The sequence below is a fragment of the Berghia stephanieae genome, chromosome 6 (assembly GCF_034508935.2).
Source record: "Berghia stephanieae isolate SIO BIC M18660-M18661 chromosome 6, UCSD_Bste_1.3, whole genome shotgun sequence".
Taxonomy (NCBI): Eukaryota; Metazoa; Mollusca; class Gastropoda; order Nudibranchia; family Aeolidiidae; genus Berghia; species Berghia stephanieae.
In genome coordinates this window covers 2,235,732-2,263,231 of record NC_088365.1, presented here as the reverse complement: position 1 = coordinate 2,263,231, position 27,500 = coordinate 2,235,732, and the positions used below count along the sequence as shown (strand labels likewise).

Below are 27,500 nucleotides of genomic sequence, written 5' to 3'. Positions count from 1 at the left end.
AACTTCGCCTAACAGGTGTCATGTCTTGTCCTCCATGTTAAATGTTGCTGTTGGCCAGGGACCCCTTGTAAAGTGCTTTTTAGCATGTTGAGTGGATATTGCACTATATAAAAGCTCATTTAAAAAAAAGAAAATTTTAAACACTTTAAAACCCTTGAAAAGAAACTAGGATAAACTCTAGCCTGAAGGGCGTACTGGTTCTGAAGGATTTATAATTTACTCAAATGGAGAAAAATTAACAAGTTATTAACCTGATATTAAGTTGTTGTCGAGACAGATTTATTTGATGTATTTTAATTTTATACGTTTCCTGGTTTTTTTTTGTACAGGAAATGAAGGCAAACCAATGAAAACATTGGAGGTTTTCAACCCAGACACCAATTCGTGGCTCAGTGAGAAAGACATGCCAAGTACTCATTGCTCGTGCTGTTTCACCATGCACCACGACAGACTCTACATCGGTGGAGGCTTGTCGTGTCGGGGACCCAGCAACTGTGTAGAATATGTTGAGTTTTCTTAACGCTTTGTAGAGTTAGACCTAAATTTATGACATGATTTCTAGTCGTTTTCATCAAGATGGAAATAACAGCTATGCAACTGAGGCCCTAGTGAAGCCTTGTGGATACCATACCTGCCAACCCTTCCGCTTTTGGTGGAATCATTCCTATTTTCAGTCTTCCTTTTTGTACTATTCCGCCATTGTCTCTAAAATTCCGATTTTCAAAAAAGATGATAATGGTAAACATAAAAAAAAACAAAGAGGGGGGGGGGGGGGGGGGAAAGAGGTGAAATTCCTATTTTTTGTCTCAAATTCCTATTTTCAGGCGTTCTGATTCCACTTTTGGAATGTGAAGGGTTGGCAGGTCTGGGATACTGTTGGTGCTGCTTTTTGTTGATGAAAATGGTTTGGTTTTTAGTTAGATTTGGATGAATAATTGTGATGTAAGGAATTGAATGAAATCCTATCTGCTCATTAAAGGAATGACTATGTCATTTGTTGAGATGTATGCATGCACAGTGGCCTTTCTGTCCTGATAAAATTGTGACTGTCTCGATTTAGCAATCTGCAAAAAAATTTAAAGAAGAGAAAAATTGTACTGTTTACAATTTTGAAAACGACCCTTGAGCCTTTCGTGTGAGATGATTATACTTTTTTGACTAGCAAATTAAACCAAGGATCAGAAAAAAAGTTTTAAATTTAGATTATATCATATAATGATCCAAACATACTGCCATTTTGGGTCATGACAGTTTTGTACACTAGGGTGTCCCGTTTTAGTTCTTTGAAAAGTTGGCCGCTGTGTGTATGGCAATAGTTAAAAGCTTGTTGTGATTTTTAAGAAAATAATTTATTTTGCTGGGTTTTTTTTCACATAGAACTGCTACTTTAACAAAATAGTATTGAGGACATTTGTTTTCATTGATTATGAGCTTGTATCATGAATATGAATATAGTCAAGATCATGATTAAGATGATTGTCGTCATCAGAACAGTTGATTTTACTCTCAATAGCCATCATCATCATCATTATCTCTATTATTATGGTCGTTGTCACTAAAATCTTCACCTGCCTTTCATATTTACAAATTATACATCATAATATTAATACTAATGAATGCGATTTTTCACATTTAGAATTTTTAGAATGTTGTTATTATTATTATTGTTACTATTATTATTAGAATTTTATTATTATTATTATTATTATTATTATTATTATTATTATTATTATTATTATTATTATTATTATTATATTTTATTATTATTATTATTATTATTATTATTATTATTAGTATTAGTATTGATATTATTACATAAACCAAATTGATGTGCAAATGTTTAATTTTACGTTTTACTTGCATTTTTAGAAATAGTTTAATTTTGTAATTGCATGCTTGGTAACATCCGTTATATTTAATTTTATGGATCCAACGTTCCCACCCCCCTCCTAAGGATAATTAGTATTAAAAATACTGTTTCCAGGGGGGGGGGGGGGGGGGGTGAAGATCCAGATCATGTCTCCATTGAATTCCGAATGCCACGTATAGAATTTTTTATAATCCAACTCGAGCCGCACAAGCCAGATGCAATTTCACATTGATTTATTTATTTATAGCTCAAACTCAATTTGCAAGGTGAGGTTCCTGACCTCCCATAGTGGGCAGGGGGGCACTAACTGTGTCTTCTATCCCCCTATAACTGTTTTCCAACATGCTTTCTACCTGGGGATTTCTTTGTTTGTATTATGCTGTTGCCAACCAAGTTTCAGGATTCTGCAGCAGCATCTTTGTTCAAACCCTCTGAGGCGATTCTTTCTCTCTTCTTCTTGTTCATTCTCCAAGTTTCTGCTGCATATCGAAGAACACGAGCGGACGTTGGATTGGTAGATCATTATTTTGGTGTTGGTATGCAAGGATGTTGATTTCCAAATATTAAAAGTGATTAAATTTAGTGAGAACTAATGAAATAACAAAGAGCTGAATGACGTCAATTTCTTTCCATTCACAGCACTGCTTCTGCACACACCTTTTTAGATTTTTATCTCACACAAATACCTACTCCCAAATTTGTCACATGAGTGTTTGAGCTAAAAGAAAAAAAGAAAAATAATGTGAAATTATATACGGTGATTTGCTTAGCTTGAGTTGGTGGCTAATTATTCAATTTTTTTCCATATGAAATTTATTCAATGGCTCTGTGTTGTTCTCACAATACAATTTATTGTTCTTCCCCCGTCAAACTGCATGAGCATGAGCTAATTACCAGACTGCCTTTAATCACATATTATTTCATTATTTCACTTTCACTAGTCTTGATTATATTTATAAACGTGACCCACTTCCTCAAACAGGTATGAGTCGGGAGCGAACCAATATACAGTTGCGTCTCTCTAATCTGGAACTCCACAATCTGGATGTTTCCATTATCAGGACAGGTTGTCTCTGGACGGATTATTTTTTCTTTTCTTTATTTGTACACTAAGGACACTGATAGTGTGCTTTTGGAATCTACATCTGTTCCCTATTTTTGAACCATTCCCCTTTGTCTTACTTTTTCTCGTGTAAATCTAGAATATTTGACAACCAATTTTCTCCCTTTTTTTTTCTTGTAACGAAATGACCCAAATGAGTTGAAGCACTGTTTGTAGAACACTTAAAAACATAGAATGGCACCAAAAGAAATTCTGAAGTTGAAGAAACAAAAGTGATCTCAATGAAGGCATTTAACATGACTAAAATTTTATAACTGATGCTCCGAGTCCAGTTGAAGTGTCAAGATTCATCTTAACTCTTTAAGGCGCTGAGGCTATATTCGCATTTCCGTCACAAAATGGCTGACACCTGATTGAGGCAGCATGAGAATGACAAGCTAAGACAAAGCGACATTCAAATTCGGCGCAAAATCTCAATTAAAATACCCCCTCCCAGGCCAATTGAATGTCCTGATGAAAGAAATGAATCATTGGTTCAATTTATAGTACTTTTGTATGAAGTAGGATTGGATTACATTATTGTTTTTGCCTTTTAAGACCGGCCACACTGCGGCCATTGGCCAGTAGAACAGATTCTGCTCTGGCCGCACAGTGCGGCCAATGGCGCTGAAAGAGTTTATATACAAAGCAGCCAACTGTCCTGATAAAATCAGGACTTTCCCAATTTGCAATCTGGAAAGAGAAAGAAATTGGACTGTTTATATTCGTATGGAAATGGACCTTGCATGTCCCAGGACTATGCTTTTTTTGACTAGCAAATTATAACAAGGAACACAATAGTCCAAACATACTGCTGTTTTGGGGTCATGACGGTATTGTGTGTTAAGGTGTCCCATTCTAACCCTTTGAAAAGTTGGCCGCTATGAATAAAGTATCACTTTTAGATATTGGTCAGCTATTATCAGGAGCAATCTATTGAAAAAGATTGAATTGAAGTTTGAAAATCCATCTTTATACCAAAATTAGGTCATTACCGTTGGAAGAGGTTGCCTGATAGAATTATTCTTGGCGAAAATTAATTTTTTTTTAAACATGTTTAGACATTTTGATATTTTGCAGGTGGCAGGTACTTACCTTGACAAGTTTGTCCTTCTAGTAAAAGTCTTAGAGTCTAGAACTTGATAAACAATTCCTTTACTAATAATATTAAAAGTACAAAGTAGCATTTATAGTGAGTAATAAGGGAAAAGAGGCGCAAAAGCATTGATTAAAAAATGATTCACAAACCGAGGGTTTACGGCATTCATAAAGTGTGCTAATAATGTCATAAGTGCTGGTTTGCAAAAACAGTCAAAAGTTGTGTATATGAATATGACAGTTCACTAGACTAACTGTAGTCTAAATTATATCACACCCAATTTTGTTTTTAATTTGGTTAACCCTGTCCTTACCACCCATAGGAAAATCGTCACATTCGTTACGATGCAACAGACAATTTTCTCATTCTGATTTCTCTTGTACATCATAATATTTAAAGAAATGCTTTGATTGCAGCTATAGATACTAAACACTGCTGTAGAGCTCACTTGTTATTTTTTGTTTAAGTAAGAAAAGTCTATTCTTGTGTTGGTTTGGATATTGAATTTTCGGAGGAAAATTCTAAAAATAGCTGGTAAGAAGAGAGTTAATCAAATTTTTGATTACTATAACTTTGCATTTCCTTTTATATGTTGGAACGTTTTGTCACCTTATTCTAATCATAATGGACACATTTAGACTTTGAACTACACTGGTGATTCCTGTTGTCATCTGACATTTGTTTGATGGTGTATCTATATTCCTTCATGGAATGCCTAGGGGACGGCATTAAACAATGTCGCTTATGTAATTTTTAAAAAGAAATATATACAATAATATATCTTTATTGTCCCCAAAAAAGTGGCAATTTGTCATTTGGTTACACATTTATAACAATACAATATTGACATAGACACACTCACACAGGATGCACACTAGTAACATAGTAGTTATCGTAAAAAAAAATTTTAAAAACCCGGCATCAATAACAACATCATCATCATCATCATCATCATCATCATCACAAAACACGATTAAGCTTATTTTCCTGCCAGAGATGAATGCTCTTTAATTGATTCTTTTTAAAATTTTTAACTGAAGCCGAAGCTAACAGTTTTACAAAAATCAATTGCTGATACTGATACCAAAACCACTTACACATTTATAATTTACATCGATTTGATTACTTTCCTTTATTTTTTGTTTCAAGGGTGGGGGTGGGGGTTGTTTTGTGTTTTGCTTGTTTATTTCATTTGTTTTAATTGTATTTGTATGTATATATAATATATAAATAAATGGATTGATTCAGATTTTTTACCAGTGCCTCTTAATACTTTAAATCCTTTTACCAATCATGTGATTGACATGATTTAAGTTTTAATGTTTTTTATATAGATCGTTCTACAGGGTCCTGAAATAGTATATCAGATGAGTGTTAGGCGTACATCCAATATTTTTAATGGGTTTGAATGTATAGGTGCTAAGTACCAATTTTTTTTAAAATCAAGAGTTTCTGATGGACTGTATATCTTTTTTATTTATTTTTTTTAGGTTTTTTTGTTGTTTTTTTTTTGGGGGGGGGGGGGGGTTGGTTTTTTTAAAAGTTTAAATTACATCATAAATTAACCAAGGTGCTCCTTTTTTTCCATGCAAATATGTTTTCATTTGGTCATGTCAGGTGCTTGTTACAAGTTGTTGAGGTCCATGTTTTCTATTCTATTTTTAGAATATTCTTTTGTACCTGCTGTGTGGTGCTGTTTTATTTTTAAGGTCCAAAAATATGAAATTATTTGAATGCTTATAAGTCTGTTTGTTTTTTCGAGGTCCATGTTTTCTATTCTATTTTTAGAATATTCTTTTGTACCTGCTGTGTGGTGCTGTTTTATTTTTAAGGTCCAAAAATATGAAATTATTTGAATGCTTATAAGTCTGTTTGTTTTTTCGACATAATGGTGTATTCATTGGTTTAAAAAAACAAAACCCACTAATTGTGTCTTTACCAATTATTTCACAACAAAATGGCAACTTTGTCAAACTCAAATTCCCAAAATGGGCAGGAGGTCTGTTGACTTTTTTTTTTTAAATCTGATCCTTTTGTCGGTATTGAGTCCTTGAGTCGAGAATATAACACTTAAAACTTTTATCTTTCATAGTTGGATTAGGGGCAGCGTGGCTCAGTGGTACAGTCTTTGCTTCCTACCCAAAAGGTACCGAGTTCAATCACCCGCCGCTACATTGTGTGGCCTTGAGCAAGTCACATCGCCCTAGCTCACTTTGCGGCACTGCTCTGCGGCTGATGCCTGGGTTATTCCAGTCTTCCCTTGGAATAGACCCTAAATTTCAGACAAATTAAAGACAAATTTCCCCTTGGAGATGAATAAAGGGAATTGTTTTTTTTGTTTTTTTTTTTTAATTTTACTCTGACTAGGCGTGTTACCGACTCAAAAATGTTTTGTTGTCGTGAAGAATCGAACCCCCACGAAAAGTGAATTTAGTATTAAAGTTGGGGGGGGGAGCAAACTACAAACTATACAGCAGTTAACTGGTTTAAGAATTGAGACCGTTTTCGTGGGAATTTGGATCAAATGTAATAGTCAGTCAAACAAATTGAATGAACGATAAACGTGACTTCACACCTCAAAAAACGGGAAGTAACTACATAATGTCTTTACAAGAGTTTAGCTCTCAGAAGAAAGGGGGCTGTCAATGTGTTTGCTTAAAATTTCTGTAAATATTTTTTGTCACCTGAATAATTGGCAACCCTACTTTCAACGAACAACTAAAATGTCATATTCCTTTTTATTTTAGATTTAAATTCACTATTCGACAATTGGGTTTAAATTCACTTTTCGACAGCTGATTTCACTATTCGACCGACAGCTTGGTTTATATTCACTATTCGAAAGCTGGGTTTAAAATCACTGTTTACGGAATTCAGTATGTTATAAACCATCAGTATATTTTCCAATCATCTGCTAAACGGGGGGAAGGGGGGGGGGAGTAACTACATAATGTCTTTTTACAAGAGTTTAGCTCTCGGAAGTAAGGGGGCTGTCAATGTGTTTGCTTAAAATTTCTGTCAATTTTTTTTTGCCATCTGAATTGGCAACCCTACTTTCAACGAACAACTAAAACTAAAATGTCATATTCCTTTTTATTTTAGATTTAAATTCACTATTCGACAGCTGGGTTTAAATTCACTATTCGAAAGCTGGGTTTTAATTCACTGTTCGAAAACTGGGTTTTAATTCACTGTTCGAAAGCTGAGTTTTAATTCACTGTTCGAAAGCTGGGTTTTAATTCACTATTCGACAGCTGGGTTTTAATTCACTGTTCGAAAGCTGGGTTTTAATTCACTGTTCGAAAACTGGGTTTTAATTCACTGTTCGAAAGCTGAGTTTTAATTCACTGTTCGAAAGCTGGGTTTTAATTCACTATTCGACAGCTGGGTTTTAATTCACTGTTCGAAAGCTGGGTTTCAATTCACTGTTCGAAAGCTGGGTTTTAATTCACTGTTCGAAAGCTGGGTTTTAATTCACTGTTCGAAAGCTGGGTTTTAATTCACTATTCGAAAGCTGGGTTTTAATTCACAGCTGATGAACTCCGACATAAGTAATACCATATTTAGACAATGAGTCACTAATATTTTATCTATTTGTACAGCAAGATCCTGAATTTTTATTTCCGATTTCATAAAAACCGTGTATACAAATCCTACCCAAATTTGCAATATTTTATTTTTATTATTATTATTATTATTATTATTATTATTATTATTATTGTTATTTTTACTATTATTATTATTATTATTATTTTTTTTATTTTTATTATTATTATTATTATATGTTGCAAGTGCTGCTAAAATGAAATATGTCCTTAAGTATTTATTATCGAGTCATATTATATTCTAATCTTTCATATTATGATTGTGCCGGCTGCTTTTTTTTTGGTTTTTTTTTTGTTTTTTGGTGGGTTTTTAGGAAGATAATATGACTAACTGGCACAATAGCAGTTATACAGGGTTTAATGAGCTTTTCTTCGTGTGCTTGACTTTGATATATCCCATATTGATCCAACTTTACAACAAATTTCTGGGTGGGGTTCTCGATCTCCCATAGTGGTTAGGGAGGTACTTGCTGTGTCTTCTATACCGCTCTATCTGTTTACCAATTGCTTTCTGTCTTTGTCTTGGAATAAAATTACTTTGTTTTGTGCTGGGTGGGGATCCTGACCTCCCATAGTGGGCAGGAAGGTACATGTCTTCTATCCCCCCACCCCCCATACCCGTTTTCTAATTGTTTCCTGTCATTGTCTTGGAATGAGATGAACTTAGTTTTGTCCTGACCCTTGCCCGAGTTCCTTGGCTGGGAGGGAAACAGTCGAATGTGTAGTTATAGTTTTGGGAGATGATATTTTTTCCCTTGTAAATCATCTCTCTGTTATGCACTGTACTGTGTTTAGTTTACATATTATATTTTATGATTGGTAAACATTTGAGTGTGTTCCTTTTAGTTGGGACCTGTGCTTGTGTCTAGATGAGACTTTTAGGTGATCTCAAACTAAGTACTTTGACGGTGTGCTCTTGGAATCTACATCTGTTCCCTATTTGAACCAATTCCCCTTTGTCTTACCTTTTCTTTTGTGCTTTAATTGTAATTCTAGAACTTTTTACAATCCCATTTACTTCCTTTTTACTGGCGCTGATATGACCTTAATGTGTCGCAAGCGCCGTAAAACCCTTAAATACACAAAATACTGATGACGGTCTGCTGCGCTGGATCTCATGTGTTCTAAATCATTTTCGCATCTCAATTCTTGTGTGTCATGTATGTAGGCGCTTGAGGTCTTTATTTATCGTAGAATAAGCTAGGACAGATTACTTAATGAATGCGACCCAACGTCTCTAGTCTTGAGATATTGAATGAATGTACCATGTCCATACAATTATTATTTGATTAAAGCTTTATCATACGTTCAGTATTAGTTGTGTTAATTACTGTGTAATTGCAATGTTTATATCCACATTATTTTTTTAAAAACATGAGCATTTATTTACGAGAGCAATATCCACTAAACTTGATCAAAGCGCTTTACAGCGGGTGGTTGGATGGGAGCATCACCCTTGAATCATATACCTATGATGTTCGCATGGGTGTACGATCCGATAGTGATGTCGTTTCTTCTTCTCTTTACTAGCCTATCCTGCTTCTTTGGTTTGTGATTATATTTTTGACAGGGGATATTTTTTTTTCTGTAAATCTTCTGCCTGTTTGTTCTTGGTTATTTATAATTTAGCTTATGATATCTTTAGGTTATGATTTTGATTTACATTTGTACTATTTTTGTTAGATTGCTTGTTTTTTTGTTTCAGCGGTCTCTCATATAACCTCAATTGTGTTGGAAGAGACCTAAAGCAACAAACAAACAAAACAAAAAAAAAAAAAGCGCTTTACTATGGATTTTTAGGACGAGACTATAAGACGATATTACAATGCCTTTTTGTTTCGGCAGAGACAATGTTGTTGACGGCCAGATACTCATTTTACATGTGAGAGAATGTGAATTAAGAGCCTTTTCCAAGAACTCAACTATGGGCCGCTCAGAGTGTGACTTGAACCCTGGACCTTGTCTTATCCCCGTGTATCTGTTTTCTGAGTTGCATTCTGTCTTTGTCTTGGAATGAGATTACTGAGTTTGTCCTGGGTGGGGTTCCTGACCTCCCATAGTGGGCAGGGAGGTACTTACTGTGTCTTCTATTACCCTATATCTGTTGTCCAACATGCTTTCTGTCTTTGTCTTGGAATGAGATTACTTGGTTTTGTCCTGGTCCTGGCTGGGAGGGAAACAGTCAAATGTATAGTTAGTTTTGGGAAATGATATTCTTTTCCTTGTAAATCATCTCTCTGTTATGTACTGTGTTATTTTTCCTTTTATATATGTTTGATTTGTAAACAATTGAGTGTGTTCCTCTTGGCGGGGACCTGTGCTTATGTCTGGATGAGACATATAGTGATCTCAAACTAAGTACACAGATAGTGTGCTCTTGGAATCCATCTTTTCCAGATTTGAACCAATTCCCCTTTGTCTGCCTTATTCTTGGATGCTTTAATTGTCATTCTAGAACTTTCTACTATCATTTTCTTTCTTTTTACTGGCGCTGATATGACCTATGCGTTGCAAGCGCCGTAAAACCCTTTAAAAATTTGTTTTAAAGATTACTTAGTTTGTCCTGGGTGGGGTTCCTGACCCTCCACGGTGGAATGCCAATAACACCAACACCGCCGGATCAGAAAGATTGACTTATTGCCGATCGCATCCTAGTCTTCGCACTGACTGGGACGCTTTGTCAGTTTCTCTTGATTTGGTGATGAGGTCTTTCCACTGGTGACGGTCTGCTGCAATGGATCTCAGGTGTTCTAAACCTTTTTCGCATCTCAGTTCTGTTGTGTCATGTAGGCGCTTGAGGTCTTTATTTATCGTAGTGTATATGCTTATCGTGGGTCTGCCTTTGTGTTTGTTATGTCCGCTTGGTGTAAAAAAAAAAAAAAAGAATAACGCCATTGCCTTATTAGAAAGATTTGTTCACTTGAAGCAGGGTTGACTTTATCCATTATCAATAAAACACTCATAGACAAATAACTGAACATGGGTGGGGATCCTGACCTCCCATAGCGGGCAGGGAGGTACATTCTGTGTCTTCTATCCCCTCACATCTGTTTTCCAACACGCTTTCTATCTTTGTCTTGGAAGGAGATTTCTTGGTTTTTTCCTGGCCCTCGTCGGAGTCCTGGCTGGGGGGGGGGGGGGGGGGGGGGGGGGCAGTCAAATGCATAGTTATTGGTTTTGGGTGATGATCTTTTTTTCCTTGTAAATCATCTCTCTGTTATGTATTATTATAATTGTTATTTTGAATGTATAATGTAAGCAATTGAGTGTCTTCCAATTTGTTGGATTTTGTGCTTGTGTCTGGATGAGACTTATAGGTGATTTCAAACTAAGTACATTGGTGGTATGCTCTTGGAATCTACATCTGATCCCTATTTATACCCAGTTCCCATATGTCTAACTTTTTCTTGGGTGCTTTAATTGTAATTCTAGAACTTTTTACTCTCCCATTTTCTTCCTTTTTAACTGGCGCTGATATAACCTCTAAAGTGTTGCAAGCGCCGTAAAACCCTTAAAAACAAAAACAAAACAATAACTGAACATTTGAGACTGAAAAGAGGTGTTGATTTTACGTAGAAATTTACTTTATCCATTATCAATAAAACACACTTAGATAAAGAACGGAATATTTGTGACCAATAAGAGATGTTTGCTTTAAGCAGAAGTTGACTTTAAGAATGTTGACTTTATGCTGAGTCCACTGTGCATGGCCGATAGCAGAGCCATAGTGCCCTATAGGCCCGACCTGTATGGCATATGACGTTGTTTACTTGAAACCCTTTGTAAAGCGGTCGGAGCACATTTTTCGTTCACAATGGTCTACAAAATGTTATTTGGAATTGTTGTTTTTTTTAAAAAATATTTTGTTTGCTTATTCGTGTTCAAATGACCTCTGCCTTTTCTTTTTTTTTTTTTTTTCTTCTTTTTTTTTTTTAATTCTTTTTTTTTTTTCTTTTGGGGGGGGGGGGGGGTCCTGTTTTATTTGCCTGGTGGGGGGGGGGGGGTATTTTGTTTTGTTTTTGATTTGGTTTTTGGGGAGGGAGGGGTTGTTCTGTTTCGGAGTGTGTTTTTTTAATTTGTTTGTTTTGTTGGGGTTGGGGGGGGGGGGTGTTATTTTTTTTTTCTTTTGATTTGTTTTGTTTTTATTTTCGCAGAGTTTGTTTTTTGGTGGGAGGGGGGTGGTCGTGCTTTTTTAAAAATTATTTATTTCTTTTGTTTGCCTTAGATTGGATTTTTTTGTTTTCAAAGAAAAAACTTGAGCTTATCTATGCGTTAATTTCAATTTGCACTTCATGCACTCCAGTCTTCTTGAAGACTTGCTAGATATGTATGAAATAAATAGAGATGACGCCTTTTCTTTTTGCAAAACATGCTGAGCACATGAATTCCTACAACTCCCCAATGAATGATCGGGGAATGCCCTCTACTTATCATGACAGAATAAGAAATAAGAGCGTTGTTCCCTGCTTCTGGCACAATAGAATCAAAGAGAGAGATTGGCCGGCCGGCCGGAAGATCAGTCAGTAACTACGGCGCTATGTATTGTCATCGTCAACTTGTACGACAATCAATAACAATAATAGTTTAAGTCTTGTACTACAATCAATAACAATAATGGTTTAAGTACGAAAGCTTATATTGGAATTGTGAAGGGTTGTAAATCTGTGTATGTATGTATGTATGTATGTATGTATGTACGTACGTATGTATGTATGTATGTATGTATGTATGTATGTGTATGTATGTATGTATGTATGTATGTATGTATGTATGTATGTATGTATGAATGTATGTGTATGTATGTATGTATGTATGTATCGCCACATCCGGGCAACATCCAATCATACAATATTTAAGCCCCTATTCAACCCACGGTGTAATTTTAAAAAACCTGATAATGACTGAGTCGCATTATGCTGACTTCAATGAGAATTGAATATATATATATATATATATATATATATATATATATATATATATATATATATATATATATATATATATATATATATATATATATATATATATATATATATATATATATATAAGGTCAGTCACTTATTTTTTTGCCGGTACAATCGTTTCTATGTCCTCCATTTTTCGAAAGAGTAAGCTTACTTCAGACAAATGTCGACTGACGAAATGGAGGACATAGAAACGATTGTATCGGCAAAATTGCCTATTCGTGTTTAGATGACCTCTGCTTTTTCTTCTTTTTTTTTTTCTTTTTTTTTTTGGGGGGGGGGGGGGGTTCCTGTTTTATTTGCGCCTGCGCGGGGGGGGGGGGTGGGGGGTGTTTGTTATTTTGGTTTTGTTTGGTTTTTGGGAAGGGAGGGGTTGTTCTGTTTCGGGGCGTGTTTTTTAATTTGTTCGTTTTGTTGGGGTTTTGGGGGGGGGGGCGGTGTTTTGTTTTTTAGTTATATTTATTTTGATTTGTTTTGTTTTTATTTTCGCAGAGCTTTTTTTTTTGGGGGGGGGGAGGTGTTGTGATTTTTTTATTTATTTATTTATTTATTTATTTTGTTTGCCTTTGATTGGATTTTTTTTTTGTTTTCAAAGAAAAAAAATTTGAGCTTATCTATGTGTTAATTTCAATTTGCACTTCATGCACTCAAAGTCTTATTGAATGAAGACTTGCTACGTATGGAATTATATATATATATATATATATATATATATATATATATATATATATATATATATATATATATATATATATCCAATACTCATTGAAGTCAGCACAATGCGAATCGGTCATTATTAGTGCGGGGCGGTCCTTGGCAAGCTTAAGGACCACGGTCCTACGGTCCTTGGGAAATGAAGACCGCAAGGACCGGTCTCCGGTCCGTTCATTCTTGAACCGTTAAAGACCGCTACACGATGAAAACCGTGGCCTACAGGAGTAAAACACACGGAGTAGTCACACTCATTTCAAATTGTAACCTAATTAGAGAAGAGGGGTGATGCCTTCTTTATTTGCTCACCGTACTTCATTGTTACTTCGATAAGTTAATAAAATTTGAAATTTATCCCCATTAACGGAGATAATGGCATCGCCCAAGGCGTTGATCGAGTTGTTCGTGGCGTTGATACACACACGCAACTCCTACCCCCCCCCCCCCCCCCCCCCCCCCCCCCCACACACACACACATTAGAGGGCAGCGAGCATTGAAGAGTAAGAGAGAGACGTGAAGTTATAATAAGAGGGGGTGGATGAGGTGATAAGAGGGGTCGATGGTGACTTTTCGCCAGATCTAACAAACTCAGCTACCCATTCATTGCTGAGTAGACAGGGATTCAGAAAAAAATCGACTGCACCCGGGATCGATCTCTGGCCCTTTGCGTATAAAGAGAGTGCTCTATCAACTGAGCTATCGGGGTCCCCAAATATTCTATTGGACCTTTTAAAAATACAGACGTTATAACTGGTTTTTTTGGATGGAAGAAACTAATGAAACTCATATTACTTGATTAGTTAAAACACCAAACGAAATTTTAATATTATTGTATTATTTTAAATGACAACAATGCGATAGAAAGGAGTGGCGACAAGAGATGGACAAAAGAAAACAAAAAATCAGACTTGCAACTTGCTAGGTTCGACACATACACACACACACACACACACACACACATCTTTAGTAGTCACATACATTTCAAACAATAACCCATTAGAGAAGAGGGGTCATGCCTTCATCATAGATCATTGTCATTGCGATCATTATGGTGTAGTAAATTTTGAAATTTACCCGTATAATGGAATCGTCCAAGGCGTGCGCCTCCTGTTCCCCCATCTCACACACGAAAGGGCGGTTTGCGGAGTGGAGGGAGGTGGTCGTCTGCCTCTATGGTCGTCTGTGTCGTTTAGTGTATGGCAAAGGGGGGTGGGTGCGATTAATTAAGTGGGATGGGTGGTGATTGGTGGAAGATAGGCAAAGGACCGAGGCAACGAATCGCTGGGGAAGTAGTATGGCGCGAGACCGTTGAAAGGTGATAAGAAGTGAGGACCGCCGGCGGTCTTCCTCTTTGGGACTGGACCACGGTTCACAGCTAAAAGACCGTGGGACCGGTCCTCGGTCCGGTCCTCAGCGCGGCACTGGTCATTATCGGGTATTATATTACACCGAGGGTTGAATTCCGGCTTAAATCTTGTCTGATTGGATGTTGCCCGGATGTGGCGATTATTTGCAACTTGGCGTTAATAGTTTTAGTGATATATGTGTGAGGAGGGGGAGGGGGGGGGGGTAAGCTTTGGAAAAAAAATAACGGATATGCGGTCTTGTGGTGTGACACTCGCTTTCGAAACATTTTCTGATATGGCATTTTCACATGGCCCCCAACTGTGTGGAATTCACTCACTGTCATTAGATGTAAAGTATTTTTGTCTGAAATGACATTAAAACGGTACCTTATGTACACACCTGATGTATTCTTTGTGCGGCTATGTGGTCTTGTGGTATGGCACTCGCTTTCGAATAGGAAGGTCCCGTGTTCGAGCCTCGCTCGGCGCATAGTTGTGTCCTTGGAAAAGGCTCTTAACTCACTTTTTTCACCGTATTCATGTGTAAAATGAGTACCTGGCCGTTAAAACAGCGGTGTCTTTGTCAGAAAAAAAAAAGAATTGTAACATTGCCAAGTAGGCGTCATGTCTCTTTCTGCTTGTTTCGTGTTGCTGTACGTGAAAGAGTAACACAACATCAAATCAACGTTTGATCGAGACCGGTTATGTATAAGAGTGACCACGAATTAATTTTGACTAAAGCTCACCTCTACTTTAAATCCTCTATACAAACGATTGTGTGGCTAGCTTTGATAACTGCCAACTCATCAAGTATGCTGATGACACCGCAATACTCGGCCTGCTCAATGATTCCGTCTCCGAATTTAAATACACTGAGCAAGTTAGTAAATTCAGCAAATGGTGTGCCGATAACTGTCTAGAGCTCAATGTAACAAAAACAAAGGAACAACTGTTTGATCACAGAAAAATAGGAAAAAGAGCAAGACAAATAACAAAAATTAACAATCAGGCGGTTGAAACTGTTGAAACGTTTAAATACCTTGGTGTAATTATAGATAACAGTCTAAGATTTGAATCGCACACCAACAATGTCATCAAAAAATGTAACCAGCGCTTGTATATACTCAGAAAATTAAGGTCTTTCAATGTGAACAGAAAGACCATGATACAAATCTACAAGTCATTAATATTGAGTATCGTTTCGTTTGGCATCACAACGTGGTATGGAAGCTGTGGAACAAAAGAAAAATCCAAACTACATAGAACCCTCAGAGAGGCTTCAAAAATAATTAACACAGACCTTAGAAGCCTTGACACAACTTATATTAATGCAGTTGAGAAGAAATCTTTTAACATTATCAACGAAAAGAGGCATCCGCTGAACGAAAAATTCCAACTTCTGCGCTCCGGAAGACGGTATCTAGAAGCAAAATGTCGGACAAATCGACATAAGACAACCTTCATTCAACCGCCATAAAATTAATTAACAAATCTTCTGTGGAAAAATGAGACAACCAATGAAATAACGAGAAGCAGTGTCGTGAATCATCATCATCGACATTGCCGCCGTCGTTATCATCATCATCATCATCATCATCATCATCATCATCATCATCATCATTATCGTAGTCATCATCATCATCATCATCATCATCATCATCATCATCATCATCATCATCATCATCATCATCATCACAATCATTGCCATCTTCTTCTTAATATAAGACACTATATTTATAATATGGTTATCTGCTGTCCCAGCAAATATATCGTATCGTTCTATCTGTCTGTGTGTGTGTCTGTGTGTATGTATATATGTATGTATGTATGTATGTATGTATGTATGTATGTATGTATGTATGAATGTAGGCATGCATATACGATGATATGCTGGTTTGTATGTATGTCTGCATGTATGTATGTATGTATGTATGTATGTATGTATATGTGTTTGTATGTACGCTCATTTCTTTTGTATACACGTGTAGAAACAATGTGCAAGCGTGTATGTTCGTGTATGGCTGTGTCTGTATTTGTAAATGTGTTGATGTTCATACCATGAACCAAACTGAGCATTGTTTACCTCACATGAATTGCCTTTAATTTGGACAATAAAGATTATTATTATTATTATAATTTACCCACAGTGGAATATCGTGCAATAGAGTAAAATCAACATAGTATTAAACATCATCGTTTACACACACACAATGGTATCTGGACTAAATCATACGTAATATTTGTTTTTACCGTGCAAAACACACACTTAACAATAGGATTCAATAGTCTGATGTCACGTCCGCCCAGCAACGAGCAGCTTGGTTCTAAACAAAGAAAATCGGTCCTTTTTTATTCTTCATGCTGTCTAGAACTTTTTCACGTGTCATGTGATCAGAATGTATAAAAGTCAAAACATGATCAGATTTATATTGTTTTTCTCCTCTGGATACATTTTTATGCTCGTCGGAGAAGTATTTCATAAGGAATTCCGCCATTGTTCCGATACCTTAGAACCATTTACTAAGTTACTATGCGTCATTACGAGGGATGTGACGTCACGACTGTTGAAGCCTATTTGCATAAAATTCCATCTGAAATGGTACAGAACCCTGCCTTTTCCTCGTTTATCTTGCACTTGCAAAACACCCTTTAAAAACAATTAAATCCCCTTTATTCATACCCGAGGCTATTCCAATGGAAGACTGAAGCAATCCAGGCGCCAGTTAAGTAGACAATGCGCTACATAAATGCTCACGTTTAACTCACTCAACCCTAAAACCGACTATATCCGTAGTTTACTCGGGTCACTTTTCCCCCATGCCTATTTATTACATTTTTTATGAGACAAATTATAGGCGTAATATATCAAATCTAATGTCATTTAAATGGTAGTTGAATAAAACCATCTATGTACATGTTCATTTTTAATACATTTTTTTCCAATTGTGAAAAGTAGCAAAAATCCCTAGGATTGAGTGAGTTAAAACCTCAAGTCACATCTACATTCATGTGTGAAATGAAAAGTTTTTTAGGACAAATGTAAATAAAACAAGCGCAGGAATTGAATAATATTTTTACAGGCCAGTGTCATTATGATGTCTCGTCCAATATATTAGTGTTGCTGTTGACTTGGGATCCCTCTGTAAAGCGCTTTGAGGAACTTAAGCGGATATTACGCTGCATAAAAGCTCAAGTTTGACTTCAGCAAATGTTATTTTATTTTGATAAATAAGCCATAAATTCCAATAAAAAAGAGCTTTTTTTATATAGCGCAATATCCACTTAATGTGCTCAAAGCGCTTTACAAGGGGTCCCTGATCAACAGCAACATTTAACATGTAGGACGGGACATGACGCCTTGTTAGGCGATATTACAATTTTTGGGCAAGGACAACGCTGTTAACGGCCAGGTACTCATTTTACACCTGAGTACGGTGAGAGAATGTGAGTAAAGAGCCTTTTCCAAGGACTCAACTATGCGCCGAGCGCGAGGCTCGAACCCAGGACCTTCCGATCCAAAAGCGAGTGTCATACCACTAGACCACATAGCCGCACAATAATGTAACTACTTAGGCTAAGTTAGATTTTATAATTTAAAAAATGAACACTTTCTGTGCCAAACTAATGGGATAAACGGTTGTGAATTATTGTCAATAAATGTCCCTCCCTAGTTTTGACTGCAGCTACAAGAACGTAAAGGTACACCTAATAACGTACTTTAACCCTCTCCTTACCACCTACAGCAAAATCGTCACAATTGTTACGAAACAATATAGCTACATATTTTCTTATTCAGATTTATATTGCACATCACCGTGATCTCTGTTTAATTAATAAGAACATAAAGTTGCTTTGTAGAGAGATTGTTTGAGTGGATAACCCTGCCATGTTTGGGGAAATACTGAAAAGGATCGGTAAGGAGAGAGTTAATCTCTTTCTTCCATGCCTCACAAACGATAGAGCGAGAAATCTTGACTGGCCGGGTGGATTAAAATTGTGGGAAGTTACCAGAGGACACACAGCTCCACACACTATAAACCACCTAGCACCGCACAGCATTATTAGTGTTATATTAGGCACTTCGCTGTTCGGTGCCATACTCGCATGTTATATTATAGGAGATAGGTAGATATATTATTCAAAGTTCAATTTGTTGTATTGGGTTTTGTTTGCATTGGACGTGGAGTTCGATATCGGATAAGCTGTGTTAATTCTGAACTATATTGAAGGTACTGCCTGGTGTTGATTCTTCTTCTTCTTCTTCTTCTTCTTCTTCTTCTTCTTCTTTTTTTATACTACTATATCTACTCTATACTATATATACTCATACACTTACTTTTCTCTTTTATACTATTTTCTTCTTTTTTCTTCTTCTTTTCTTTTCTTTACTATATACTACTATATCTACTTACTATAAATACTACTACCATTCTACTTCTTTTTTTATTATTTTCTTTTTCTTTTCTTTTCTTTCTTCTTCTTCTTCTTCTTCTCTCTCCTCCTCCTCCTTCTCTTTCTTCTTCTTTTCTTCTTTTCTTCTTCTTTTTTCTTTTCTTTTCTTCTTTCTTCTTCTTCTTCTTCTTCTTCTTTTTTCTTCTTCTTTTCTTCTTCTCATCTTCTTCTTTATTCTTCTTTTCTTCTTCTTCTTCTTCTTTTTCTTCTTCTTCTTTTCTTCTTTTCTTCTTCTTTTTTTTCTTTTCTTCTTTCTTCTTTTCTTCTTTTTTTTCTTTCTTCTTCTTCTTCTTTCTTCTTCTTCTTCTTCTTTTTTCTTCTTCATCATCATCATCTTTTCTTCTCTCCTCCTCTCCTTCCTGCTTCCTCCTCTCCTTCTTCTTCTTCTTCTTCTTCTTCTTCTTCTTCTTTTCTTCTTCTTCTCTTCTTCTTCTTCTTCTTCTTTTCTTCTTTTTCTTCTTCTTCTTCTTCTTCTTCTTCTTCTTCTTCTTCTTCTTCTTCTTCTTCTTCTTCTTCTTCTTCGTTGCTGAAGTTGTTGTTGTTGTTGATGATGATGATGATGATGATGATGATGATGATGATGATGATGATGACGATGTTGTTGTTGTTGTTGTTGTTGTTGTTGTTATTGTACAGTCCCCTCCGGATAATCACAACTTGGTTAATCGCAACTTTCGGTTAATCGCAACAGTTGTAGTAGTAGGAGTTATTGTTGTTGCTGTTCTTTTTGGTATTGTATCCTATAACCCTGAAAACCGAAAAAAATCAAAAACAAAAAAAAAAAAAAACAATTCCAAAATAAGTTGTTTGCATGACAATATGAAATAATGTAGTATCTCTTGAAATGATCGCCTTCTATTAAAAGTTTGCAATTAATTTTTTGCACAGATAACGTTTTTGTTATTCCATTTTCCCGTTCTAGATCTAACGTAACATGCATGCTCCATTAATTTCCCATCATATTAATGAAATTATAGTTTTCACTTTGTGTTTACTTCCTGAATGTTGTTGTGTTTAAATGGTCGTTAATAGATTGAAAACGGATACGTTTGCTTGTTTTTAGCGATTTTTTATCCTTTTGTTTTGATTTTTGTTTGTTTGTTGCGGGTTGTTTTGGGTTTTTTGGGTTGTTTTTTGTTTTTTGTTTGTTTGTTTGTTTCTGTTTTAATTTGTTTCTTTGTTTGTTTTTATTTCTTTTAATTTTGTTGTTGTTGTTTGTTTTTTTGGGGGTTTTTTTTTTTTTTTGGGGGGGGGGGGGGGGTTGGGGGGGGGGGGGTGGTTTTGTTTTAGTATATATTGATTTTTATTTTTTTTTTGGTTATATTTTGTTTTGTTTTGGTTTGGTTTGTTGGGTTTGTTTTTTTTTTTTTGTTTTTTTCATTTTTTGATAATCTGTCAGGTGATATTTTCACTTCAGAGACAACGCTGTTAACGGCCAGGTAATTTTTTTTTAATTGATCTTTTATATAGGGCAATATCCACTAAACGTGCTCAAAGCGCTTTTCAGTGGGTCCCTGGCCAACAGCAACACTTAACATGTAAGACGAGACATGACGCCTGTTAGGCGATATTACATTTTTTTCGGACAGAGACAACGCTGTTAACGGCCAGGTACTCATGTTACACCTGGGTACAATGAGAGGACGTGAGTAAAGAGACTATTCCAAAGACTCAACTATGCGCCTCTCAGAGCGGCACTCGAACCTAGGACCTTCCGATCCGAAGGCGAGTGTCATATCACAGGACGACATAGTCACATAATACTGTTTTAAGACAATGGGTCACATCTTTAGGAATAAATCACCTCGATATATTTTAAACCTATTATAAAAGGAACGAAATTGACGTCACTCAGCTCTTTGTAATTGCTTTTAGCCTGCCATTTTTTATGAGTAGTTCTCACTAAATTGTATCAATCAGACTATAAACGTTCAAGGTTACACATCATTTTGTGTGTTGGCACGTTATAACCGGCTGGCGGATGTTGTCTGGGTGGGGTTCCTGACCTATTGTAGTGGGCAGGGAGGTACTTGCTCTGTCTTCTCTATACTCCTGTATCTGTTTTCCAACTTGCGTTCTGTCTTTGTCTTGGAATGAGATTACTTGGTTTTGTCCTGGCCCTGGCTGGGAGGAAAACAGTCAAATGTATAGTTAGTTCTGGGAGATGATATTTTTGTCCTTGTAAATCATCTCTCTGTTATGCACTGTACTATTTTTTGTATACATATTATTTATGATTTGTAAACATTTGAGAGTATTCCTTTTTGTGGGTACCTGTGCTTGTGTCTGGATGAGACTTTTAGGTGATCTCAAACTAAGTACACTGATAGTGTACTCTTGGAATCTACATCTGTTTCATATTTGAACCAATTCCCCTTTTGTCTCCCCTTTTCTTGGGTGCTTTAATTGTAATTCTAGAACTTTTCACTACCCCATTTTCTTCCTTTTTACTGGCGCTGATATGACCTAAATGTGTTGCAAGCGTCGTAAAACCCTTTTTAAAAAAACAAGCAAAACAGCGGATGATGTGAATATTTTAACTAAGCGCATAGCATCAAAACCTTTATGAGTGGGCAGGTCACAAGTCATGATAATTCCTTCCATGCCCCTTCGCGGATGATGTGACTATTTTAACTAAGCGCATAGCATCAAAACCTTTATGAGTGGGCAGGTCACAAGTCATGATAATTCTTTCCTGCCCCTTCATGAAAGTCAATCATCTGACCGTAACGCCCGTTCACGGTTGACTTATGTAAACAGCCATTAAGGGTGACGTGTGTAGAGGGTAGAGATCGATATGAATGCATTGAAGACTGTGATAGGTGATTTGTACCCGATCGCCATGCAGTATTTATAGTGATGCATTGACTCGTGTGTGTGTGTGTGTGTGTGTTAGTGTGTGTGTTTTTTTTTTGTCTGTGTCCTACGATTGTATTGTTTTGTAAAGAAGAGGTGTTGGTGAATTGTTGTAGTAGTAGTAGTAGTAGTAGTAGTAGTAGTAGTAGTAGTAGTAGTAGTAGTAGTAGTAGTAGTAGTAGTAGTAGTAGTAGTAGTAGTAGTTGTTGTTGTTGTTGTTGTTGTTGTGGTTAGCTGTGGTTATTGTAGTAGAAGTAGTAGTAGTAGTAGTAGTAGTAGTAGTAGTAGTAGTAGTAGTAGTATTTGTTGTTGCTGTTTTATAAGTGTTAGTGGTAGTAGTAGTTGTAGTAGTAGTAGTAGTAGTAGTAGTAGTAGTAGTAGTAGTAGTAGTAGTAGTAGTAGTAGTAGTAGTAGTAGTAGTAATTGTTGTTGTTGTTGTTGTTGTTGTTGTTGTGGTTAGTTATTGTTATGTAGTAGTAGTAGTAGTAGTAGTAGTAGTAGTAGTAGTAGTAGTAGTAGTAGTAGTAGTAGTAGTAGTAATAGTAGTAGTAGTAGTAGTATTGGTAGTAGTAGTAGTGGTGACGGTGGTGTTGGTGGTGGTGGTGGTGGTTAGTTCATGATATTGTAGTAGAAGTAGTAGTAGTAGTAGTAGTAGTAGTAGTAGTAGTAGTAGTAGTAGTAGTAGTAGTAGTAGTAGTAGTAGTGTGTGGTGTGTGGTATTGTATTATGTGTGGTGTTGAGTAGTTGTAGTAGTAGTAGTATGTAGTATAGTAGTAGTAGTAGTAGTAGTAGTAATTAGTAGTAGTAGTAGTAGTGTAGTAGTAGTAGTAGTAGGTAGTAGTAGTAGTAAGTGAGTAGTAGTAGTAGTAGTAGTAGTAGTAGTAGTAGTAGTAGTAGTAGTAGTAGTAGTAGTAGTAGTAGTAGTAGTAGTAGTAGTAGTAGTAGTAGTAGTAGTAGTAGTAGTAGTAGTAGTAGTAGTGGACCTCTAAAAGGGATAATAGATTTAAAAGGATAAGAATAGAAACTTTGAGCTGGTTTGAATGCAAGGAATTATCTTCATTATCCAACATAAGGAACAAAAATTATTCTTAAGTATCAAATTCGTTACATACTATAATTTCCATATTTGTCGATATACTTTTAATTTCCATATTTGTAGTTGTACATTTAATCTCCATATTTGTAGCTGTACATTTATTTTCCATATTTGTCGCCATACATTTAATTTCCATATGTGTAGCTGTGCATTTAATTTCCATATTTGTAACTATACTTTTAATTTCCATATTTGTAGCTGTACATTTAATTTCCATATTTGTAGCTGAACATTTAATTTCCATATTTGTAGCTGTGCATTTAATTTCCATATTTGTAAATATACTTTTAATTTCCATATTTGTAGCTGTACATTTGATTTCCATATTTGGAGCTGAACATTTAATTTCCATATTTGTAGCTGTGCATTTAATTTCCATATTTGTAAATATACTTTTAATTTCCATATTTGCAGCTGTACATTTAATTTCCATATTTGTAACTATATTTTTAATTTCCATTTTTGTAGGTAGCTGTACATTTAATTTCCATATTTTGAGCTGTTCATTTAATTTCCATATTTGTAGCTTTACAATTAATTTTCATATTAGTAGATATACATTTAATTCCCACTCCATACCTCACCCCAATGTAATACAGCTTTGTGACTTTATTCACTTACCATAGACTTGAGATCGTGTAGTTGACTTCGTCAGTGCATTTTATGATTAGAATTTTGAATTGATACTCGCGATTTAAAAGAAACTCATTTGTTTAATCTTTTCACCAGGGTGGGGTTCCTGACCTTCCATAGGGGGCAGGGGGGTACATACTGTGTCTTCTGTCCCCTTATATCTGTTTTCCAACATGCTTTCTGTCTTTGTCTTGGAATGAGATTACTTGGTTTTGTCCTGGCCCTGGCTGGAGTCCTAGCTGGGAGGGAAACAGTCAAATGCATAGTTATTGTTTTGGGAGATGATATTTTTTCCTTGTAAATCATCTCTCTTTTATGTATTATTATATTTGTTATTTTGAATGTGTAATGTAAGTATTTGAGTGTATTCCTCTTTGTTGGATGTTGTACTTGTGTCCGAATGAGACTTATAGGTGATCTCAAACTAAGTACATTGGTGGCATGCTCTTGGATTCTACATCTGATCCCTATTTGTTCCCAGTTCCCCTATGTCTTACTTTTTCTTGGGTGCTTTAATTGTAATTCTAGAACTTTTTACTACCCCATTTTCTTCCTTTTTACTGGCGCTGATATAACCTAAATGTGTTGCAAGCGTAGTAAAAACCTTAAAAACAATAACAAAACAATCTTTTCACACCCCAACTTTAGCTTGTCAGCTAGAAGTTGAAATCTTGTATACATGTAAATGGATGCTCTATAAATTTCGTTAATCAGGTAACAAAAAAATCGGAGTGTTGTTTGACAGAGATCTTACAATGGGATGCCGGGTTCTCTTTCTGAAAAAGAAGCTAATATTTTAATTAAAGAAAATTAGTAACATTCTGACATTCATATCAAAAGACACATGCCAAAAACTGATATCTTCATATTATTTATTATTTCGAAAATTGACTACTGCAATTCAGTTTTATATACCAAATGAAAAATCAATAATATTGCAAGTCATCCAGAACATTGCAGCTAGAAGTGACACCTCTTCTTTTAGAGCTTCACTTGCTGCCCATTAATTTGTCGGATTGACTACAAAATAACAATACTGGTTTTTAAGAGGCTCCATGATGGATCTCCTTCAAAATACCTTAATGAACTTATTGAATTGAAATCCCCTGTTCGGAACTTACGCTCATCTTCAGACGTGTTCTCGTTATTCACTCCCCAGAACAATTTAAATGCAGGCAAAAGAGTTTTTTTTATCATCTGGCCCCTCCATTTGGAATAAATTACATTTTGAAATTAGAAATTCCTGGGTGTGGTTCCTGACCTAACATAGTGGGCAAGGAAGTAATTGCTGTGTTTTCTATCCTCCTGTATCTGTTTTCCAATTGCTTTCTGTCTTTGTCTTGGAATGAGATTACTAAGTTTTGTCCTGACCCTGGCCGGAGTTCTTGGCTGGGAGGGAAACAGTCGAATGTAAAGTTATAGTTTTGGGAGATGATTTTTTTTCTTGTAAATCATCTCTGTTAAGTACTATTGTTTTTATTTTATTTTTAACATATGATTTGTAAACATTTGAGTGTATTCTTCTTAGTGGGATCTTGTGCTGGTGTATGGGTGAGACTTTTAGGTGATCTCAAACTAAATAACACTGATAGTGAGCTCCTGGATTCTACATCTGTTCCCTATTTGTACCTTTTCCCAATGTCTGACTTTTTCCTCAAGTTCTTTTAGTTGTAAATCTAGAATGTTTTACTATCCAATTTTCTTCCTTTTTATTGGCGCTGATATCACCTAAATGTGTTGCAAGGGCCGTAAAACCCTTAACAACAAACAAACACATTTCTACGTTGACAGGGTTTTACATATTGGATATGTATCCGTCTATATCTAATAGCTATTACAATTGTTTATCAGATTGTAGAGCATTCGATTCACGCGCAGAGGGGCCGAGATCGATCACGGGTGAAGTTAATATTATTTTTGTTCTAATCCCTTCCTGTTCGCCCAGCAGTGATTTGGTAGCTGGGTCTGGCGGAAAGTACTTTGCGATAGACCAGCGTCCCATCCAAAGGGTATCAAACAATTGCTATTGTCCGTCTCACGCTATAGAAACTGGATATAAACTCCGGCTCTATTTACATTTTAAATAAAAAGATTTTTGGATTGACGTCAACTTTATTCATTCTTGAGACCACCGTGCCGTGCATGACAATCTCTCGATTCTTAAATGAATTAATGGCTCTTGTTGTTGTTCTGCTTTAAGTATATTTTCTAAACTTTAATAAGAAGGTATTTATAGCTTTCGATTAATTTATAGCAGGCAAATCCAATGATATATTCGAAGCCACGTCAATGCATTTCTTTGTGTGTATAGTATTCTATCTGAATTTTAATTAAAGTATGTATAGAGAGAGATTATGCCTGCTTTTATTGGTTTATCTTTTTTTTATTCTGTTCCACCTCTTCCTCCTCCTCCTCCTCCTCCTCCTCCTCCTCCTCCTCCTCCTCCTCCATCTCTTACTCCTCCTCCTCCTCCTCCTTGTTGTTGTTGTTGCTCTTCTTCTTCTTCTTCTTCTTCTTCTTCTTCTTCTTCTTCTTCTTCTTCTTCTTCTTCTTCTTCTTCTCCTCCTCCTCCTCCCCCTCCTTTACCTCCACCTCCTTCACCGCCTCCTCCTCAAACATCAGCATCATCATCAATCATCATCGTCATTATCGTTATAATAACCATCATATCAACTGACTCAATCAAATGAAGTATATATATTCATTTTTTAAAAATAAGAAAATACGAAAAGAACGAAAGTGATCAAAATTCTGCTCTTATCATGAAGTTGTGCATTTTAAAGGTTACAGCATTGGCCTACAATGACTTAAGTATCTAGGGATAGTTCGAAGATGACGTCACTCAGGTCTTTGTTATTGTTTTTTTCCATCCGCGTTTATGAGTAATGCTCACTGAACTGTTTTAACCCGACTATAAACGTTCATGGATACATACAGTTTTGTGTGTTGGTCCGTTATACTTCCGGATGGAAATTCACAAAAATCACAAATAAACGTGGAAAACAAATAAAATGTTATTTGTATTCCACGTTTATTTTGTGTACTGTTGTGCTGACGAAGGGTTTGTACCCGAAACGTCCATTGTCTGTTTTGTTCCCATACGAAGCCTCTCCATTTTCACTCTTTCGTTAATATTTTAAAAGTTGTTCATACTGGCTTCGTTGTAACCTAGGTCACATCGCTTCTCATGCCCCCCCCCCCCCCCCGCCCCCTCTGTGGAAAAAAAAATATTAAAAAAGATGTATCGTTTCATTCAACTGATTAAAAAGGGAAGCAATATTAATTTGAAAGCAACCCAGTCTCATTGTGAAAGGGTAAAAAAATGTGGATAGCAACATCATCAAGTCCACGAAATTGATTTAGTGACCCACCCAATGAATTCGTTATTTTGTGCGAGTAAATTTGATGGGGGTCCCAGAAGCTCAGTTGGGGCTGAAAAGACGTGTACATATATGCAGGTCTGACATCCGAACCCATTTTTTGAGATTTCCATTACAACAATGAGCCCAAAATGAATCGACTTATCAGACCTATAAATAAGTGCACATCGGGTTGACAGGAACTGAGATCGATCCCAGGTTCAATCGAGATTTTATTATTATTTATTTTTTTTGTGCGACACCCCAGTGCACCTAAAAGTGATTGGGAAGCTTGTTTAGTTAAACCTGGCGGAAAGTACTTTGCAATAGACTTATGTCCTGTCCAAGAGTAGCAAACAATAGCTATTGTCCGTTTTATGCTCCATGGCTTATTACTCTAATTAAT

General features: G+C 36.0%; 2 protein-coding genes across 2 annotated transcripts in view; both read left to right on the top strand.

Annotated features, from left to right (window-relative positions):
* The window catches only part of LOC144975963 (kelch domain-containing protein 8A-like), a 9,598-nt gene extending 7,963 nt beyond the window's left edge, over nucleotides 1–1,635 (top strand). Inside the window, exon 6 of the mRNA XM_078920203.1 lies at nucleotides 330–1,635. Coding sequence (XP_078776329.1) covers nucleotides 330–520 — 191 coding nt within the window. The 3' untranslated portion in view covers nucleotides 521–1,635. The remainder of the gene's footprint in view (nucleotides 1–329) is intronic.
* A 17,126-nt stretch (nucleotides 1,636–18,761) lies between these two features.
* LOC144975962 (uncharacterized) overlaps nucleotides 18,762–27,500 on the top strand; it is a 24,022-nt gene continuing 15,283 nt past the window's right edge. The window contains exon 1 of the mRNA XM_078920202.1: nucleotides 18,762–18,927. The gene's annotated coding sequence lies outside the window, so the exon portion shown is untranslated. The remainder of the gene's footprint in view (nucleotides 18,928–27,500) is intronic.